This window comes from Alligator sinensis, unplaced genomic scaffold (genome assembly GCF_000455745.1).
Source record: "Alligator sinensis unplaced genomic scaffold, ASM45574v1 scaffold237_1, whole genome shotgun sequence".
NCBI classification, from domain to species: Eukaryota; Metazoa; Chordata; order Crocodylia; family Alligatoridae; genus Alligator; species Alligator sinensis.
In genome coordinates, this window is record NW_005841849.1 from 1,207,016 (window position 1) to 1,224,799 (window position 17,784).

Sequence of the window (17,784 nt, forward strand, 5' to 3'; positions counted from 1 at the left end):
AGGTGTACCAACTACTAAGCGGTATAGTAAGGCTCCAACATATGCTCTTTCTTTCTTGCCAATGAATAATGCATCCAATAGTCCTGGAGAAAAATCTGGGACATAGGCCATGTTCAGATATTACATTTTTAGCAGGAGAATCATCACTCTCCCAGTAGTGTGTGCCAGCGTATATGCACTCATTCAGTAACTCCTCAAGGAAACTTGCCCCATCCATGAGAAAGATCTTCTAGCTTGACAGATGTGAGAGTTTCTTTTACTAAAATGAACGCCTGTACACTCTACTCCTTTGTGATTGGGAGGAGGCCAGCTGTAGCTCCTTCTGCACCTGGCACACAGACCAGGGGGACCCCAGTCTGGGAAAGGTGTGGAGGCATTTCCCGACAGCTAGACTCCTGTTGTGACTCTGGTCTGAGGAAGGTGTGGGGGCCAGGGAAGAGACAGCATCTGTGGGCTAGAATGCTTATATGCTCTTCCTCTCAGGAAGATTTAATAGAAACAATAGAAACAAATATCTGTCCATGACCCGACTCTTAGATGCTCCACAGCCTAGCTACCACTTCTAGGTAGCCTCGCCACCATAGTGCAGTGTTACAGATGAGCTCTGATAAGAGGTATATTGTCACGTGAGCATTGCTAGACTTCTGCTTGCTCAGGTTGCTCAGGGCAGCCTAACTCTTATTTTGGCTGCGTGTGTCCTTTAGATTTAGCCCCAAATCTACATGACTCTCAAAATAATGCAAACTGGCTCTCTTAGACATGTTGTTCAAGACAGCATGGAATCCATTTGTATTGAGAAGGTTATCTTAACTATTTCAGAAATTAGAAATGTGATGGTCAAAAGCCATCACTGGGGCCTAGTAGCTACTCATAAATGTGTAGTCATTGCTGCTTTTTAAGAAGTCATCACTTGATGTAGCTCACTTTTGCCTTCTATTATTGCATCTACCAAGAAACTGATAACTAACTAGTGCAGCAAGTATTCTCTGCCACTATTCTGACTTTTCATAATTGAACTTCTGGTAAGTGTTTAGTTCAGAGGGATAAAGAAAAAGGGAATGGGTTGGGGTCACAGTTCCCTTTGTTTTGTTATAAGCAGAGGGAGACCTTCTCCTTTTCCCGCCTGTCCCCACTCACCTCTGCTCGTGGGCTTGTTGCACAAACAGCTAGTTTTGTGCCCCTGGAGGCTTTTCCAATATACCTCAAGGAGAGAGTCATACACACTCAGGCCGGGTCCAACTCGAGTTTATTGTTTGCAAACAGGTCGACAAGGGAGTTCAATGCTCAAAGCCGAGTCGAACCCCAGCCATGCCCAAAGTTACAGTTTTATACCTCTCATGAACAAGATTCCATTGTGGCAATCTGTGATTTGCTACAGTTTTCTGCAAAGTTTATGTGCAAAGCAGGCAGTAACTAATCTGTGTTCCCACAGGAATCAGCCTTATCGTGAATCGAGCGTTGTTCGGACTGTTCTTTATTATGCTACTGATTATCTAGTGCGGGAAGAAAGAAGAGAAAAAGAAACAATTTGCAGTTCTAAGCTGTGAGGCCCTTTGTGTAGTGAGATCACAGTTCTCAGCTGTGAGGCCCTTTGTGTAGTGAGATTATGAGACATTTTTGCCACACATGTGCTGGAGCATGGCATGTGAGGCCATTTTGCTTTGCACACCACAGCCAGCCTGGGCTCTGGGCAGCTGGCACCAGCCCCGGGGCCCAGGCTGCTGAGAGCAGACGGCTGGGAGGCTGTAAGCAGCCCAGGCTCTGTGGCAGGCAGCTGGGAGGCTACAAACAGCTATACTGGGGTCCAGAGACCCAACAGTGAGGTCTGCAGAGTCCCCGTCCAGCTTGTTGCTTGTGGCAGGGGCATGTGTGCCTACAGGCCAATGGCAGAGGATGGCCAGGGTTGCGCTGCCCTGGCCCCTTCATAGGGTGGCCTTTGGTCCTGTTTTATAGTGAACCATCTTGTTTTTAAACATTTTGTCTCCTGTCCATTTCTCAGTAAGGAATGGACTACAAAAAGGCCTGTTTTTCAGTTAATTGGTGGAAATACATGTCAGTCATTTGTCCTCACAATTCTATTGGCTGTGCCTAGGAGTTGGGCAGTGCACAGCCAGGAGGAGCTGGGGTCGGAGCCAGCCAGGGAGGGAGGGAGAGAGGTGGCCTATATGTGGTGGCCCTGCCCCTCATTGCTGATTGGCTGAACGGGCCAGGGGTCTGTGTCCCCCCTACCAAAGGGATGTCCTGTATTGTGGGGGATGTGTCAGTGGACACCCTAACCCTTCCCTGCTCTGTGCGCTGAGGTGTGCGTGCCGCCATCACCGGCCACGGAGCTGGGCTAGGGCTCCGGACCCTGATGCAGCTGTTTGCAGCCTGCACACATGTGTTGGGGTGCGCGGCAGGGAAGGGGTCAGGGCAGCGCAATCCTGGCACCTCCCCCACTATCCTTCTGGAGGTGTGCATGCACCTACTGCCAGTAGTGAGGATCGGACCTTTTGCCACTCCCTGCCATCTGCCCCGGCATGCCAAGTGGAGGCATTGGTTGAGGTTGGGGTGTTCTTGGCACTCCGGCCAAAAACATTGCTGACCCCTGCCCCAGGAGGTCTGGGCTGCCAGCTCCGCCATATACTCTCATGTGACCTTGGACAAGACAGACTGGAATTCCAAATTTGGGTTCCTACCTTAGGCATTTAAATCAATAAATTAGTCTGATTTTCAGAGACCCTTTGGCACACTGTAAAGTACCTTTTCCAGTGAACTGAATGGAGACACTCGAACATTCACACTTTGGAAAGTTTGCGTTGGCTGCTGATTAGTCACAATGCAAACTTCTCAGCTTTGTTCTCCAAGTTCACCTTGGTTCTGACCTGCAGGACCTGGCTCCATTTCTTGTAATAAGCCATGTCATTAGCAGAGAGAGTCATTTGCACCAAAGTTGTACAATGGCTTTGTGCTAGGCAGTCATCCCCTGTGACTAAATTTAGGATTGCTAAATGGATTTCAGTGGTAACTTATCCCAGATTTGAATGCAGGAGACCAAAGGCCAATTCATTCACACCCTCTGTGTCACAACCCCCTTTGATGCATTTATTGGAAAATATAAAATGCATTTCCTCCCTCACTGGCTACCTCCACTTCAGCAGCTGGAGGGAGGCTTATTAAAAGGAGCTGATGCTGGTTGTGCTTGCTGTCATATATTCACCCTGCTGTGATAATTTTTCAGTGTTAGCACTGACCTGACTGACTCAGTACTGACTTGCACAGCATTAATTGTTTCAGCTCATTAGCCTGCTTTTTGCTTCCTATCATTGACCAATGCAACCCGGCACCAGCTTCCCTGCACAGACCCTGCAGTACCCTTTGACATTTGGCCTGTTTTTGTATTCTCAGCGAGGCATCACGGACTCTTCCTTCCCTGGAGTCCATACAGAAGGTGTTTGACCAGCAGCTGCACCCAGGTCTCCATCAGCGGCCGCAGGTAAGTCCTGTTGCAAGTGGGGGATGGAGGATAAGGAGGAATGAGATTGTCCATCCAGCACTGAGGATGGGGAGGAGGGATTTGTTGTGCTTGCTGCACTGCAGCAACTGCTGGGATATGGATGATCAGTTAACACCTCTGTTCTCTTTAGCCTGTTTCTGGCTGCAGTATACAGGGCACAAAGTGTGTTACATAACCATGTTTTCAACTAACCCACAGTTCTCTCTGCCTTCTGCTGCTCCCTGTCTTGGAAGGAGAGTGCAGCAAAGTGTCCCAGCTCTTTTGTTTATCCAGTCTCCCTCCCTCTGTGGCCTACAATCTTGAATTAATCTTTTCATCAGTTTAACTCCACCTTTTTTCCCTGACAAATCTTTTCCATCCATTCACCTCAATCACATGTCCAACTGAATCCTGCCTGTAGATCTGAAAACCATAAGCCCACACTATCTGCATATTCAACATGGGCATACAAATGTGTCTTTCTGTCAGCAATTCAACTCCCCTGCATGCCCAGCCCTCACTTGATCATGTTCCAGGTCTGCAAATCTGTCCCTCTATCAACCCATCACTGTTGCATGTTCAGTCAAATTCGGTGCAACCTGTGTGGGATTAGGCCTGTGATTCTCAACCCTGGTGTTAGGGCACCATTAGAGTGCCAGAAGATCCTTTGAAAGGTGTTGTAGGAAGTGTGAGGAGATAAGTGAGGTGTGAGGATATAAGCAGTTAAGGGCAGATTCTGGCTCCATGCGTGAGGAGAAAAGTAGGTAAGGGCAGCCTTGTCTGTCTGCTCCTCTGCCTACACTGTCTGGCCTCTCTGTAAGGAGGTAAGTACTCTAATAAATACATTAGTTTTTAAAATGGGTGCTGTTCAGTTCACAAAAGAAATGGTGGCGTGCCTTGAGTCTGATGAGGTGTGGCTTGTGGTTGAAAAGATTGAGAAGCAATGGGTTAGGCAGAGGCTACATAAACCTTGCTGCCCCTTCTGCCAGGTGTGCCTGGGAGATGAACACAGCTTCTATCCTAGGTCTTTGGGTTCAGAACTCTTGCATTTCTCTCTTTTTTTTATGCCCTCGTTACCAGTTGCTTGGTGAAGCCAGTCCAGTCAATGTTGTACTGAAGCTCAATCAGCTGATTTCTTTGCTGTCCTCCATTGAAGACAAGGTAGTGATTTATAACTCTTGTACTCTTGCATTCTTCTTCATCTCCTGTTGGCATTACATATATACTCCTTTCATTATCAGCAAACACCCACCCTTGTAGTGAGAATTCTGTGCCACGCTCTTGTCCTGCTCTCTCTCAAGTCAAGTGTAGGCTTGACCAACACAAAACTGTGTGTGTGAACTTTTACAGGTGAAAACATTGTTGATTGAAGGTCCTGATTCAACACATCGGCGTTCCCTCATCCCTCCCATAACCTTTGAGGTAAATAGAGTCTTTTAGCAATTCCTGTCATTCTAGAGAAGGACACTGAATGTAGGAATGTGTATTGGCTTTCTGGCTTCTCTGCTGTCCTGTGATAGAAATAATATGGCTATGTCCTGGAGCTCAAAATACCTGGATGTTACACCAGAACTGTAGTAGTATCTCAGATCTGTCTGTTGGGAATGGCACAATGAAGTCAGGCCATGCAGAAATATGTCTGCACATTTCTGGTACATCTGGCCAAAGTGTAGAAACTGATTTATGAAAAATTTCTTCATTTTCCAATAGGTGAAAGCAGATTCACTAGGAATTTCCCCTAAAATACACCTGAAGGTTGATGTGGAGATGGGGAAGCTGATTATCAAGAGAGCAAAGGATGGTCCAGAAGACAAGTTCTACAACCAGAAGAAAAGTAAGATGCCCAGGGTCCCAAATGAGGGGTTGAATTCTGGTCCCATGGAAGCCAGGGGATCCCAATAGGAGTGAGATTTGATCCAATGTGCATGTGTGTCTGCTAGGCCTTGAGTGCTCTCCTGCGAGGTTCCAGCCAACCTAGACTGATCAGTAAGAGGCAGGCTGCAGAAATTAGGACATCAATTCTGTTGCAAAGGTCTCTCGATGAGACTCAGTTTCCTGGTCAGGTCATATGGTTTTCAGTTATAAATTAAGATAGTGGCAGCATGTCTGCAAGGAAGGGAGCAGGCCTTGATGGAAAATTTCTCTTGAAGTTAACTGTAAATTATTCACTGGAACATTTTTCTTTAAAAATATGGTTTTCTTAACAACTTAAACCTTTTTCAGAAACATGTCATTTTCAGTGTAATTTTCTGAGGGAAAAATAGTCAAAATGTTTTGTTTCAGCTTACTGTTTAGATTGCTTTCCTCTCTGTCTATATTTAAATATTGATCTGGATCCTTCCTGGAGGGTTCTGCTAGTTTTGTTCTATGAAGGCCAAGTAAAAATGCTTTTTTGTAGTCTCTCCTTGAAATCCTCTTCGTGCAGTTGACTAAAGATTTTTATTGGGGGAAATTATTTTTCTTATTCCTCTTTGGACTCCAATTCTAAACACAGCAAAAAATAGCAGACAGAGCTTTCACCTAGGACTCCCTAGGAAAATGACCTGTTACTGACAGTGGTTGAGAGCAGCATCTGATCTATCTTTCCTGGCTGGTGTTCAGAACTGCTTAGGTGCTAAAGCAGGGGCAAGCAAAATATGGCCTATGGGCTGGATATGGCCTGCCAGTGGATTTTATCTAGTCCAAGAAGGGTCCCTGGGCCCTGCCCAGCCCAAGCTTGTGAGGCAGTCTGGGCCACAACTGGTCCCACTGCTGCTGGGGGCCTGGGGCAGTGTGGTGGTTGGACTCTGCTTCCCAGCAGACCTGGTGGCAGTGGCTTCTTCTGGCTGCCTGAGCACCCTGGCCCGTCCACCCTGCACCCATTGCTGGGGGTGCCAGATGGAGCAGGCAAGCGGGGTCTCTATGGAGACTGGCCCGGGAACCCTGCGGGCAGGGTGTACTCAGCTGGGCAGATGGGATGGGGCTGCCAGCAGGCAGGGAACAGCGCCAGGGAGCGGGACAGGCGGGCAGGGCTGGGACCACCCCACTACGTCTGGTGCCCCTGGACAGGTCTAGTAATCTACCACTTAGGGAGTTTTGGCGAGCTGTTGCGGCAGGAGGCATGGTTGGGTGTTGACCCAGCCCACAACAGCTCACCAAAACTCCCTAAGGGGCTCTCCAGGCAAATAATTGCCTATGTCCGTGCTAAAGGACATGGGACAAAACCATCTTCAACATCAGATCTCGCTTCCTCTTCCCTAGCTTGTTAATAGGGGAGGAGTACAAATTGGCTCCCTGGGAAGCAGAAAGGAGAGGTTGTCTGTAAGATGGCAGGACTCCACAATTCAGGGTATGGATCAGGTTAGACCTCAAACAGGAAGGAGGTTTTTTCCCTCCTCATTTCAAAGTATAAACTGGATCTTTGAAAAAAGGTCTCTTACTTCACCCCTATCTAATTTCTGTTTTGACATTTCACCAGAGCACTGCTCTCCCTCTGAGCACAACTAATCAAAATGCTGAGAAATGTTCAGATTTAAAAGGCAGCTTGTCCTTGACTTTCATGTTAGTTCCCACAAAAATTTGGAGGGGGACAAGTAGCTTCCCCTTCTCTGCATACGTTCCATACAATGGCTAGTAGTATTTGTAGGTTTTCCACAGGAAGAGGAGTTGGTTGAGATGAAGTACTCTTGGTGGGTCCCTGTGGCCCATGGCCCATTGTGTGTCTTAGAAAAAAAGACTGAAAGCATCTTAGAAAATGTTTTGGTTCCAGGCTGCACTTGCGAAGCATTTTTCAGAGGCAGCCTTGGCTGGAATATGTACTCAGTAAAGGTTATAAAATGGCAGCTTCTACATGCAGAGCAAAGGAGGCCCCAGATTTCAGAAGAGGGGTGTCTGGGGGAAACACTGGTTTCTGAACAGTGGGGAGGATTTCTGTTGTGCGCTGATGTCTAAAGTTATGTTGGTGACACTCAGCCTCTGCTTAGTCCTGCAGCTCATCAAGTCCCAGAAGTTCCCTAACAAACTGGTGATTGTGCTGGAAACTGAAAAAGAGAAAACACAACGGAAGGAATATGTGTTTTCTGACTCCAAGGTATGGGACAATGCAGTCCCTTACTTCATATTTTGAGCAAGGGGTGGAGGGCCATATCCCCTTTGGGCATGGAACTAACAAGGGGATTTATGGGATTTAATCTGCTCTGCTCAAGTAATGTTTTTTCACGTAGCCTGGGAGCATTTAGTAAAAGCAAGGGTGAATGGACAGACCATACAGCATCAACACAGTAATAATCCCCAATGAGTCAGAACAGGCTACAGCACTCATTGGAGGATCAGTGGCTGGCAAAGGCAGTTGGTGGGGCAGTTAAGCCAAAATCATTCCCCTATCTTAAAACCTTCTGAGGCCATGTCTAGATTAGGCTATTGTACTGTAATCAAAACACTTGAAAACTTCTGTGTATATGCAGTGCACTGCCATTACCACATGCTCCCAGAAATCTGGTCTTCCACTTGAGCAGCTTCACATGTCTTAAAGTAAACCACAGCCTTGTCTGCACTACGCTTTTTAGAACAAGCAGGTAATGTGTGCTAACTAAAGGCATATCACCTTTCCTTATGATTTAGAGAGGGCCTAAGCAAGTGCTACAGGCAGAAGCAGCCTCTGTGGAGCCTGCAGGCGAACAGAGAGAGAGCAGCTTGGCCCATCGGATGTTCTGGGCGTTTCCTGTTTAGCTAGTTCTTCTTTCAGAAGGAACTGTGGCTCTGTCAGTTGAGCCAGTCATCTCATGTTTTGTGTCTCTGCTCCTTCCCATGCAGAAGAGAGAAGGGTTCTGCCAGCTTCTACAGCAAATGAAGAATAAGCACTCTGAGCAACCAGAGCCTGACATGATAACCATCTTCATTGGGACCTGGAACATGGGTATGAGCCCCCCTCTTGCCTGGTCCTTCCTACATTCCTCCAGATATTTGCATCAACCTTAACCTTGACCTTGACCTACTTTCTCATGGGGCATGCTGAAATCCAGATTTTGTCTATTTGTTCTGTCAGGGACCTGTGTAGAAGAGAGTCTTCCACTGGGACAGGAGAGGGAGTTGATTTCCAGGACAGATTCCCACAGGGGTCCCTTTGCATTGCTCCAGAACAAAGGGGCCATAAATCAGGATGGCAAGCTATTTGGCAATCTCTCCAGTGTAAGGGAAATGCTTGGGAGGCCCAGGGCTGGCATCATAGCCATATGTCTTCCCCCTTCTCCTTCCCCCCACCCCCAGCTTGTTGCTAGAGGGCATGATCAGTGTAAAGGGACATGTCCAGTGACTACACTCCTGCCATTCCTAAACATACTTAGGAGGAACCACCTACCTCTGGCCTGAGATGGGAATTTATCCTCTGTGTCTAGTAAAACCAAGATGCATCTATTTCTCCTATTTTGAGCAGATGTTTTGTTTTAACTGATATGAGCCAACATGTTAATGCTATTAAACTCACAAATTCAGTTCCTCAGCTACAGCACAAATGGGCTCAGTACAGGTGAGAGGGGTGGTAAAAGCAGTTATACCAGCCCTATAGCACCCCAGCCTACAGGAAGTGCCTGTCTCTGGTGGAACACACTCTGCATTACTGGCTGCCAGTGGCCTTGGTGGGCAGTTGCAGCAGATGGGGGACTGGCAGAGTACAGAGAATGTCCCCTTCCCTAAGGATGAGATGGCAGGGTATCAGCCCCTTCCACTGGGATTTCCTTGTGTCAGGCACAAATTAGGCCTATGGGCCTTCATTTGTACACCAAGTCCATTCTTTCTGCCCATAGCTCTGGGCTGTGTGCATTTAATCCCCATGAAGTCACTATCCTTAGGGATCTGACTGAGAGTGTTTTAACTCACTTTGGTTTGTGATTTGCTAAAGGTGCGGCGCCTCCACCAAAGAAGATCATATCCTGGTTCCTCTCTAAAGGGCAGGGAAAGACCCGGGATGACACAGCTGACTACATCCCCCATGACATCTATGTGATTGGCACACAGGAGGATCCCCAAGGGGAGAAGGAATGGCTGGAGATTCTGAGACAATCTTTACAGGAAATCACCAGTATCAGCTTTAAAGTGGTGAGGAGTCTCTTTTACTTCATAAAGCTCAGAGAGAAAAGAAGCTAGCACACATCAGAGCAGCTAGGGGAAAAATGGGAGTAAACAGTGATTTTGCCTAAGCGTCCCTCCTCTCAAAGCCCCCATGCTGCAGTGATCAGACATCTGAGAGAGGAGGGGCTGGGTGTGCCTGTGACCCTCTTAAGATACATCTCTCATATCAGCTGGAGATCTTGCTGCAAATGATACCTTCCAAAGTCAGAGCATTCAGCCTGTGAGAACATGCCCAGTGCCTTTCAGGCTGGGAGCAAAGGACAACTCTGGTCTTAGATCCCCTCAAAGCAGTCTGCTTACTTTGGTTAGGTGATGGTGTCATTTAAACAAAGGAATATTCATCTTAGAGGAGGAAATTGTAAAATTATGGCTTGCTTTTAGAGACAGATCCAGCTGGGACATTGGGTTTTTAGACTTACCTGAAAGGCCGTTGTAGATAGTGACTGCTTTGATGGCTGTTAGCATTTGCTTGTGATCATAGGAAGTTGTGTTTTGTGCAAACAAGGTGATCTAGGGAAATGTCTACACACAACACAGGAGTGTGGGTCCTCCACTCAAAGAAAACCACAGAAAGCCAAAAAAAGTAACATTGGGAGTGAGTCATGGAGTTTGAGGAAGCTGTGGATGAGATGTAGTACATCTAATGCCTATAAGCAGTAATGTATCTGTTGCCTCCCGTCCCTTGGCAGATCGCGATCCATACACTCTGGAACATCAGGGTTGTTGTCTTGGCCAAGCCAGAACATGAGAACCGGATAAGCCATATCTCCACAGACAATGTAAAAACAGGAATTGCAAACACGCTGGGTAAGGAAACAATCTCATCAGTGGGCCTGAGCTTCACCAGGACTCTCACAGGAAACAGCTCTCTCCCTCTGATCATGTTCCTGCTACCCTGGTCTTCCCCAGCCTGGAATATTTGAGTCACAGCCCTGGCCAAACTAGATTTATCTGCACCAAGACAGACAAATATCTTACCCTGCAGAGAAGGGGTGGTGGGAAGGGAGATCTGCCAGAATGTGTACTCAATCCTGGACTTGGATGCATTTCTCCCTGCATCTTTCACCCCTGACTGGGAGGATGGGGCTGGGCTTCAGAGTGATATTAAACTTGCTTTTATCCCAGTTTGTCTTTTTTAGCCTTCTTTAGTAAAACCTTACCTACATTCTGTATTGCACATGCTCATTCTTTCTTTCCTGATTTGGCCTGCCTCACCCTTCGCTCCATCCCCCCACTTCACTTAAGAAGTGTTATGTATTTCATTATCTTTGTTACCAGTGCCACTCAGTCTGGAGGTGAATTTACTTATTAACAGGGTTTTTTTCCATCTTCTTGCTTTTCTTAGGTAATAAAGGAGCTGTGGGGGTGTCATTCGTGTTTAATGGAACCTCCTTCGGGTTTGTTAACAGCCATTTGACTTCAGGAAGTGAAAAGAAGCACAGGTAAAGCATATCTATCTATGCAGGGGTTGACATAGGAGATAATATGTGAATTTCCCTGACCTGTATTATGCAGGAAATCTAACCAGAGGATCAAAGTGGTTGCCTTCTCTCTGATACCTCATTGTATACACCAAATTGTTAAACTACAGATTGAAAGAGTAGCATCTTGGAGCCTGGCTGGGCCAAGTTCAGTGCAAGATTGGGAGCAAATGTGGCTCCAGATCCTGGTACTGGCTGAGGACCAGTACAGGAATGTTATGCAGTTTGAAGGAACTGTTCTGGGCCTAAGGAGAGCTAGAGTGAAGAGATATGCTAACCAAGGGAATATCCTCTTGGGAACATCTTCCTGGGACCAAGCCCAGACCCAGGCCCAGGAACGCAGTGGCCTGGGACTCTTGTCCAGGTGCTTTGTCACCAGGAGCTCCCTTTCCCTTAGAGTAGATCCCAGGCAGCAGAATTAGCTGCCTTTCTTCCACTGTTAACAGTTAAAGGTAGCTCCAGGCCAACTTTTGAACCTGTGTTTTTGGGCTGTTTCAGGGTCAGAAACAGGCCTTGGCCTAAAGCAGAGCGATCAGGAGCTACCTTAAGCTATAGTGCTGCCCAGCAGGCTGCTCTACAGCACCTGAGAATTCCCCTGGTTGCAGATGAGATGGACACCTAGCTCCTGCCTCCTCCTCCCCACAGCATGTTTCTGCACCCACACTTGCCAGGTTGTCTGGGCAGAGTGGTACATCACTGTGCAGGCCCCAGAGGCATTCTCCTCTCCTGGCATGGGGAAGGGAAACCCTTCTGGTCCTTTTGGATGTTTTGGTTTCTTTGTCTGAGGCAGGTGCGGAGGCAGCACATAGATTGCTGTCTGCTTCTGCAGTTGCCTCTGCATGGGTTCAATTACAGTTGCATTGTCCATGGTTATTCCTAAGCATTTGCCTAGCTGTCCCCTGGAGCTGGGTGAGAGGATGATGGGTGTTCTAAAGAAAAAGAAGGCTTAAATCCTGGTTTTCTCTGTATCCTGAGCTGAACTGGATTCAGTAAAGCAGCAGTCTCAGGCACTGGGGACCCCTGTCGTGGTGCAGTCTGTCAGTCAGCCTTTTCTTGTCTTGCTAGACGAAACCAAAACTACACAAGCATTCTGCGTTTCCTGACACTGGGGGATAAGAAGCTAAGTCCATTTAACATCACTCACCGCTTTACACATCTCTTCTGGCTGGGAGACTTGAACTACCGGGTGGACCTTCCTACAACGGTTAGGGGCGCCTCTTCGGTCCTGAGTCCAGGCATTTCACTGTGTCAGAAGTCCCTCCAGTTTCTGTTTCGAGGCAATATAGAAAGAAGATAGAACTGGGGGGATGAAGGGGAAAGAGGACCCAAGTTAACAGCCACTTGAAAAGGCATGAGTGGTAGGGAAGAGTTAAAATAGTCCCTTGCCAAAGATTAACAAGCCATGGGCATGCTAATGAGGCTATGTGACCTACCATTCCCAAAACATCACTAACCCTACTGCCAGCAGGAGAGAAAACACCCATTGTTGACTGTCAAGCCTGTACTATCTTCTTTCTGCTCACAACTCTGTTGTACAGTGGCCCAGAGCTGTCAGAAGAGGTGTGCAGATGTTTGAGGGAGAGGCAATCCATATAAAATCCCAGATAAGGCTTAGTGGGTAGGAGGGGAGGAAAAAATGGGGTAAATTTGATATTCAGATACAGTTTGGAGATGATGAGGGCCAGTTTCAGTAGACCAGTTCCCAGAGTTATGGCAGAATCTAAGGTGCACGTCAGTGGGTTTTTAACTGCTCCTGGGTAAACTTGGGACTGAGGGAGATTCCAGTGTACTAGCCTGCTCCCTAGTGAGGTGTAAATAGGAGGAGGTTTGGCATCATCGTTAACTCTACTGCTTCCCTGTTGTCAGGAAGCAGAGAATATTATCCAGAAAATCAGACAGCAGCAGTATCCAGAGTTGTTGCCATTTGACCAGCTTCTCATGGAGAGGAAGGACCAGAAGGTCTTTCTGCAGTTTGGTAAGATTTTGAATTCTCCTCGTCTTATCCTTATCCATGTCCTATAGCTCTCCTAAAGCTTAGCAGTAACACAGCTCCCACTTCCTTTGTTTCAGAGGAAGAAGAGATCACATTTGCTCCAACCTATCGCTTTGAAAGAGGTACCCGGGAGAAGTATGCCTACACAAAACAGAAAGCCACAGGGGTAGGTGATGACTAATATACAGCCCTCCCTATTAAAATATATATGCTAGGGTAGGGAAAAGAACTCCCACAGAGAAAAGCAACCTAAAAATCCCTCCAATTCTTGAAAAAATTAGGATTAAAATTTGCAGTGTTGCCAAATAATGAGCAAAAAGAACACACACACACACACACACACACACACACACGCGCGCGATCTCTCTCTCTCTCTCTCCCCCCCCCTTCCCCCCTTTGGCAACCAAACTTCCTCCTTTTCTGTTGGGAACTGTTCCTTTCCCTCCTCCTTAACATCAGTTCTCCTTTGGTTTGCAGATGAAGTACAATTTGCCCTCCTGGTGTGACAGAGTGCTCTGGAAATCATACCCTATGGTGCATGTGGTCTGCCAGTCCTATGGTGGGTAGACAACAGATTGTGGATAGCAGAACAATTGGTCTGGAACGGAAATGATTCAGAGTGGAGTCTCTAGACTCTCCCTACACTGCCAGGCTTGCAGCACAGGAGGAATCTGACGTTAAACCATGGAGTTTGGAGCTAACTGTTTCTCTGTAACCTGACCAGGCTGGAAAATACAGTCTGCTGTGCTTTTATTTGAATAATATGGATCAAGTGGCTGCAGGCCACACTTTCCTTTTCTGGCTTGATTCTCTCTTCCAGCTAAGACTACACAGTCGGGTTTGTTACATCACCATCTACACCACACTGCTAAGTGCTTGGCAACAGTAATCCAGGTTTTTCACTGCTGTGACTTTCAGGATGTCCATATATGTTGGTGCCAGCAGTGCTGGTCATTGTTTGGGTAGGTCAGTTTGCAGCAAAGGAGTTCACTGAGATAGGGTGCCATGTGAAATAAGTTGGCTGTCTTGATCCAGTTGTGAAAGAGGCTTCCACCTCATAAAAACATACCCTCCTGATCGCTGGTTCCGGAAACCTGACTAAATGCCCTCAGAGACAAAATGTTCCTTCTTTCAGATCAGGATCAAAATGCAAAGGGCCAGTCTTCTGTGGTGTAAGTTGGTCTTACTTCACTGCAAGGATGTAAGTGAGGCAGGTTAGACCAGCTGAGACTATGACCCATTAATGGGGTGGTATGTGAAGGGATTTACGCCACTGTTACCCATTCTGGGCAGATGGCAATCAGAGTTCCTTATTCAGTACCAGCAGCCTGACACCTTTCATAAGTCCTCTCACAAATCATTAAAAAAACTGGTCAGGGCTAGTCTTGGGTCTGTTATATTTTCACCCTGTAGACTAGCTCCAACATCCTTGTCATCAGAGGGTGAGAGCACTATATGCTTCTCTTGAGTCCCTCCCTCACCTGATGCTCAATCAGGGTTTGATGGGGTATTAGAAGAGCTGTCTGTGTTCTTTCTTGGCTAAAACAAGGCTTACCGTAGGAAGGCAATTTGGGGGAGGAATGAAGACTAGCCCAGGACCCTTAAACAACCCCTGGCATTGTGTTCTGGGGTTTCATTGATCATACCAAGTGCTTCTGTAAGATGGCTGTGGAGAAACTCAAGAGGATCCAGAGGTGAGCAACACATGATAGAGAGGCTGGAATGTAAGCTATACAAAGAAAAGTTGAAGGAGCTAGGTATGTTCCACTTGAAGAAAAGGAGGTTCAGGAAAGATATGAGAGCAGTTTTCAAGTATTTAAAAAGCAGAGAGCAGAACAAGAGGCAGTGGGTTTAAACTACAGCAAAGCCCATTTAGGTTAAACCTCAGGAAAGGCTTCCTAAGTGTGAGAACAGCAGGGCAAAGGATTAAGCTGCCTAGAGAGGCTGTGGCATCTTCTTCACTGGAGCTTTGCAGGTGGAGGCTGGACAGGAATTTGTCTAGGATAGTTCAGGAACCGTAGATCCTGCATCTGTGCAGGGGAGTGGACTAGAAGGAAAGAATATTTCCCTTGCAAACCTTTAATTCTAAACATCCAGGCACAGTGCTAACGTATTATATGTGTAGATGAGAAGAGGACCTACAGAACTCTTGGGTGGCAATGTGATATGGTCTGACATGAGGTCATGTTTTAAGGAGATACTTCAGTGGGTGGCATTCCGGGTATCCTGGATCCTCATGTTGAGTGCAGGCAAAAACATCTCATCCAGTTCTGAATCTCTTGCCATGTAATGTGACTCTGAAATGGGGGAATAACAAGAGCTGCATTCCCTATACTGTACAGGTTTCCTCCTCATTAGCCCCTTAAGTGTGCTACATGTTACAAAGTTGAACTGAGGATGACTAAACTTGCTTTGTCTACAGGGAAGGTCTAGCAGTGAGAATCACTTGCAGAATCATTTGGTGCTTAATGGTGGTAACTCTGCACTAGCTGTGCACAGTCTTTGTGTTTTTTTACATAACTATTCCATGCTGAGGAACTCAGATGAGGGACCTTTAGAAACACTGGATTAGGGAGACAAGTTACACAGGACACTGTTGCATTTTCTGGAAAACAACCAAATGATGGTGATTTTCCAGTCATCTTTTTGGGTCTCAGCAGAAACCCATGACAATAACTGGCTTTCATCTGTCATTGGCAGGCTGCACCAGTGATATCATGACAAGTGACCACAGCCCTGTCTTTGCTACTTTTGAAGTTGGGGTCACCTCACAGTTTGTCTCAAAGAACGGTGGGTATGACTGTAGAAGGCAGGGGGGGATGCCTAGTGATATAAAATGAGACATCATGTGTTCATTGAAAGAAAGACCTGGCTTCATCTAGAGCTCTGGCTTCATCTAGAGCTGTGCTGAAGCTGTTCCACAGTAGTGTAACTGAGGGCGAGTGGCCAGAGCAGTAGCTCCATTTGCCACGTTTTCACAGGGAGCACAGAAATAGCTACCACCACAGATGGCAGATGACTGTATCACTGCCACCAGCAATGGAGCAGCTGTTGCTGCCCCATGCACTGCCACAGCCCAGGATACAAAACTGCCCTGTTATACCTCTGTTGTTCCAGCTTTGGTGTTCATCCAGAATTCACGTGCTCTCCCTCTCTCTTCTAGATTCCAAGTACACAGACTCCCAGGGGGAGATAGAGTTTCTACATTGCTCTGCTACTCTGAAGACAAAGTCTCAGACCAAATTCTACATTGAGTTCCACTCTAGCTGCTTAGAAAGTATGACTCTCCCTGTCTTCTCTTACCGAGTCCTCTGCTTATTCTGTTCAGCTCCATTCTTTTGCTTTTTGATCCAAATAAATCACTGTGCTGGCTATTTGTGTGAATACAGGGAAGAGAGGGGCTGGGTGGGGGGGGGATGTTGTGTCATCCTATATTGTCAATAACAACTGAATCATTTAGCTAGAATCAGGCGTTATCAATACGGGTTGTCCTTGTGCCATTTCATCAGCCTTATTTGAAAATCTGCTTTTTTAATGAGAAACTTGTGTTGCTCTTGCTTGTCAAGTAGGATTGTCTTTGATTAGTAAGTGCCTGATTGATGAAATTTCCAGTCAGGCCTGATATAAGTGATCAGGCATGTTCAAAATGAAGGAGGCACATTATGCTAATATATAAATGATTTGCTTCCTATGGTTTCAGCAGAATAAATCAGAGCATCAAATTCAAGTAAAAGGAATTCCACTGAGAAGATTCTGTAACTGGGGCTGGAGATCAGCATCGCAGATTGTATCCTGCCTCGCTGTACTACAGGGCTGAGTCTGAGCTGTTTATGTAATGTGAGACTCCATGCCCTTGCTGTACTTTTTTTAGGCTATTCCCTGTCTCAGGGCCTGTCCTGTAAGTGGGACAGCATACCTTTGCTGCACTCTTCATCACATCATCACATGTCAGAGAGCTGTCAAAGACAGTTCCATAATGAATTATTTTTTGGGCTGTATCAAAATTTGCATACATTTCTATGGAAACAGCGTATTACAAGTCCTAAATTAGAATTTCAAAAGTGTGCTATCTTGAGTGGCGTAGGAAGAGCTGTCATGTTCTTCTCCTGTCCATGCATACACCAAGTCTTTCAATGCCAAGCTTGACTATTAACTGAAAAAAATTAACAATTGCGCAGTAAGGTCATTTGCAAATTGTACTGTGTAAACATGTACTCAAGAGCCAACCCTGACACCTGCAATGCTTTCAAAATCTTGTCCCCAAAGGCAGGGGAATAATGGCAGGTCCTTTGGAGATCTATCCTTCGAAAAGATAACTGCAGCCAAGTTCTTGTCCTATGTGTCTAACTCTTGACTGGCCAGTGATTGCCTTTTTGTTCCCTCTGCAGGCTTTGTAAAGAGCCAGGAAGGTGAAAATGAGGATGGGAATGAAGGGGAACTGGTGGTGAAATTTGTTGACACCCTTCCTAAGGTAAATGAAAGATGCATTGTAACACCCCTCTTAGAGAAATCTTCTGCTCATATCTTTGATAAACAGCCATCAGTTCTGTTGCTTGGGGAAAAAAATTGGTTTCAAGTGCTAGATTACTGGCAGATTTATACTTCAAAGGCATTGGGGTGGTTTAAGAATAGCTAATCTTGCCTCTGTGTAGGTGGTTGCACTATATGACCCTGGATGTCTCTTCCAGTCTATGATTCTATAATTTAAAGCTGTTTGTCCAACTAAGAGA

The 17,784-nt window shown here is 46.4% G+C and overlaps 1 protein-coding gene across 4 annotated transcripts in view; it reads left to right on the plus strand.

The window, feature by feature from the left end:
* Positions 1–17,784, plus strand: part of INPP5D (inositol polyphosphate-5-phosphatase D) — a 91,704-nt gene that overhangs the window by 64,735 nt on the left and 9,185 nt on the right. For 3 of the 4 annotated variants that reach the window (XM_014522261.1, XM_014522265.1, XM_014522266.1), the window contains 16 exons: positions 3,388–3,475; positions 4,556–4,636; positions 4,826–4,897; positions 5,186–5,309; positions 7,438–7,544; positions 8,267–8,369; positions 9,351–9,547; positions 10,270–10,387; positions 10,926–11,022; positions 12,127–12,265; positions 12,928–13,036; positions 13,111–13,220; positions 13,532–13,613; positions 15,755–15,844; positions 16,218–16,331; positions 17,443–17,525. In XM_014522261.1, coding sequence (XP_014377747.1) covers positions 3,388–3,475; positions 4,556–4,636; positions 4,826–4,897; positions 5,186–5,309; positions 7,438–7,544; positions 8,267–8,369; positions 9,351–9,547; positions 10,270–10,387; positions 10,926–11,022; positions 12,127–12,265; positions 12,928–13,036; positions 13,111–13,220; positions 13,532–13,613; positions 15,755–15,844; positions 16,218–16,331; positions 17,443–17,525 — 1,714 coding nt within the window. The remainder of the gene's footprint in view (positions 1–3,387; positions 3,476–4,555; positions 4,637–4,825; positions 4,898–5,185; positions 5,310–7,437; positions 7,545–8,266; positions 8,370–9,350; positions 9,548–10,269; positions 10,388–10,925; positions 11,023–12,126; positions 12,266–12,927; positions 13,037–13,110; positions 13,221–13,531; positions 13,614–15,754; positions 15,845–16,217; positions 16,332–17,442; positions 17,526–17,784) is intronic. The other variant, XM_014522253.2, reaches the window with a different exon arrangement.